Source organism: Salmo salar, chromosome 01 (genome assembly GCF_965601325.2).
Source record: "Salmo salar chromosome 01, fSalSal1, whole genome shotgun sequence".
NCBI classification, from domain to species: Eukaryota; Metazoa; Chordata; class Actinopteri; order Salmoniformes; family Salmonidae; genus Salmo; species Salmo salar.
In genome coordinates this window covers 14155991-14159181 of record NC_138291.1, presented here as the reverse complement: position 1 = coordinate 14159181, position 3191 = coordinate 14155991, and the positions used below count along the sequence as shown (strand labels likewise).

General features: G+C 37.6%; 1 protein-coding gene across 2 annotated transcripts; it reads left to right on the top strand.

Annotated features, from left to right (window-relative positions):
- Positions 1 to 827: 827 nt before the first annotated feature.
- On the top strand, positions 828 to 2736 carry LOC106564129 (uncharacterized). 2 transcript variants are annotated; one of them, XM_045714500.2, is made up of 5 exons: positions 828 to 979; positions 1156 to 1223; positions 1549 to 1629; positions 1751 to 1908; positions 2086 to 2736. In XM_045714500.2, exons 1-5 carry the CDS (start codon positions 931 to 933, stop codon positions 2114 to 2116), a joined length of 387 nt encoding a protein of 128 aa, XP_045570456.1. In that variant the 5' UTR covers positions 828 to 930; the 3' UTR covers positions 2117 to 2736. The 2 variants fall into 2 exon arrangements, with proteins under 2 accessions (XP_045570456.1, XP_013985651.2); XM_014130176.3 differs by having other exon boundaries at positions 1546 to 1629.
- Positions 2737 to 3191: the final 455 nt, after the last annotated feature.

The following is a 3191-nucleotide window of genomic DNA, read 5'->3' as shown; positions in this document are numbered from 1 at the left end:
CTGTTTTCTAGTTCTCCCGGTTTTTGACCATTCTGCCTGCTCTGACCCTGAGCCTGCCTACTGATCTGTAACTTTCGGATTCTGCTCTGGATTACTGACCTCTGCCTGCCCTTGACCTGTCATTTGCTTGCCCCCTGTTTTTGTAATAAACTTTTGTAACTTCGAACTGTCTGCATCTGGGTCTTATCCTGAGGTCTGATAGGAGTGGGGTAAAGCTTGCCACCATTGGACTCTGGAGCAGTGTAAATGCTTTCTCCTGAGTTAACCACAAACACTAATATAAAAATGCTTTTGTCCCTGATGTTATTTTGAGCTTTACTTTCTCTCTGATGCATTTCAGAAACTTTAAAACATACTTCCTTTTGATTTATTTCGCTATGTAATTTTGTGTTATATAAGGGCAAATGTAATGCTTCATCAAATAATTTACAAAAATGTTTTTTATATACGTACCTACAGGTGTCCTAAAATATAAAATGGTTATTACTATCTTAAAACAACTCCATATGTTATTTTAGTAGATCTAGCCCTAAATGTATCACTTGTAAGCTAGCTGAACAAGTTTTTATAAAAAATGTCAATGTGGTTGAAAACAAAGTGAGTATACCGAAAATGAAATTAAAATGGAGATCAGACAGTGGAGAGATAGAAAAAAGGTGATGATGAAGATTGCTCCTCATCAGTATGTACTGAAGGTCTAAACCACGAGAAAAGATAAAGTTCTTCCAAGTAACGTCCTGTTGACTTGTAAGGGTTGTGTCTTGTGGTTAATGTGAGATGTACTATCAATAGATTGAACTGTAGGTGGGGTTTATACAGGGGGCTGTGTATAGAGGGGCCTCAACATATAAAGGGGCTTGTCTGCTTCCTAAGTCACTTTACCAAATCCCAACACGACTTTTACTCTTCACATCTCTACCACCACAAATCATGAAGACATCTCTGGTCCTCCTTGCCCTCAGTCTGCTGGCTTGTTCAGGTGAGATTTTATTTATTTAACTCAAGTAGTAACTACTGTATATGCAGCACGTACATTGCGTCAGGGTGCAAGGGGAACTGTTGGTAGGGGGCCTAAATCAACTCCAAGTTCACCTTTGGTTTCAGTACAATACAAGTAAAGTACCCATGACTGTTGTGTCATTTTTTTCTTCGCAGTTTGGGAAATCCATGGGCAATGCCAAGATGACCAGGAAGTAGTGGAAGCACAGCTGGAAAAGCGCATGGTAATAGTATGCTATGGTCAAAATGTTATAAACTAGCAGAAAGTGTAGACAATTCTGCAACTTCCTATTGGAATACTCAAACTGCTACTGTGTAACATAACTTAACCATAGACATAAATATAACTAAAAACATACATTGACTGAAGAAACTATTGTCCCACCTGACTTTCACTCTCACATTACATATTCAAATGTACTTAAACCATAACACTAAATACATCACACCACCATTTTATTAATAATAAGAATGTGGGGTTGGGGTGCATATATTTGTTTTAAGTGTAATTTGTTCTCCTTTCTTGTCTGTTTGTGCTTTCCAAAGCAGAAACAGCTAAAGTGGACCTGCGGGCCGTGTAAGCGGGCACTGAAGAAAGTGAAGGAATCCATCTCCACTTCCTCTAGCCAGGTAGCTACCATAGCATTACAATTCATAAGAGTGTCCTTTCATGAAATTGCACTATTAACTATTTACTGTGATATTTCTCTGATAATGTCAACTGATGTTGATGATGATTTCTCATCGATAGGAGGAGATAAAGCAGAAGCTATTGTCCTATTGCGGTAAATTACCCTTAGTAAAATCTACCTGTGAAGACCTGGTGAAAAAACACTTGTGGGTGGTGATTGATGAGCTTAACACAAGCGATGGCATGAGGGCCATCTGTGTTAAAATTAAGGCCTGCAAGTGAGTACTAGAAACCGTTCAGCATACTCTTTAGTCACTGTTCAGACGACTAAAGAGAGTAGCGATGATCGCTTGTGCTTATTAATTGAAACACTATTGAATGTATTCATTAATATGAAAATATTGGGGGTTATGTCTTCCGATCTTCCACTGATGTAGTCTTTTGTGTATCTTTAGACCAAAGGAAGTTTTGGACCTGAGCTACTGACCAAGCAGCCAGTATCCAGATTCCAAAGTGAGAAGATGGATGTCCAGGTGTCAAGACAATGCTATGCTGCCAGCATCTTGCTCTTTCTTTTTCAAACTAGTCACAACACAAGCATATAAATGGATGATGAAATTATTGAAATGATTATGTTCTGAAATAATGTTTTGGGAACCTGTATTATAATTAAGGAATAAGGCCAGAGGGGGTGTGGTATTTGGCCAATTTACCATGGATAAGGACTGTTCTTATTCACCATGCTATGGGGATTGCCTGGATACAGCCCTTAGCTGTGGTATAATGGCCCTATAACACAAACCCCAGAGGTGCCTTGTTGCTATTACAAACAGGTTACCAATGTAATTAGAAAAGTAAGTAATTTGATTTGCGTCATACCGTGGTATATTGTCTCATATACCACAGCTTTCAGCCATTCAGAATCCAGGGCTCGAATGATCCAGTTTATAAAAGTGTATGTGTCAGTCTTAGTCTTAAACTGCAGTACATTTTGTATCATCTACAAATGTAAATCTTTTGCTATTTTAGTCCAAAATGTTGAAATTGTTTAATGTTTGTTTGAACTTTTTGTCCGGGCAAAAAATAAACCTCAATTGATAGTACAACTACAACTCTTCTTTGACACCTCTAACATTACTCTAGAAATGTTGCTAATTAGAGCTTTTACTGATTAACATATCGTGATAAAGCATTTAATTACAATGTCTAGGAACTCATGTTGGCATTTTGCTACCTTTTTTATTTAGAATCTCAGTTTTCTGTAAAAAAATTATTGATTGTTTGGTACGTGGCTTAAAGTAACTGACCCAAAAAGTAACTGTCCAGTGTTTCCAGATTTCTATGAAATATGACTTATAAGAATTTCTTTGAGTGGTGTGGGCGTATAACCGGTCAATTCAAATATTAATGTGAGTAGACCACTGATTGGCCAGCTCATCGTCCTCAGGGAGATGACATCATGTTCTATGAGGAAATAGCAAGCATTTTTTTAAACGGTCTGTTTGAGATACAAGTATGAGATGGAGTTTTGAAGTGTTTTTTTTTCTTCTCAAATGTATGC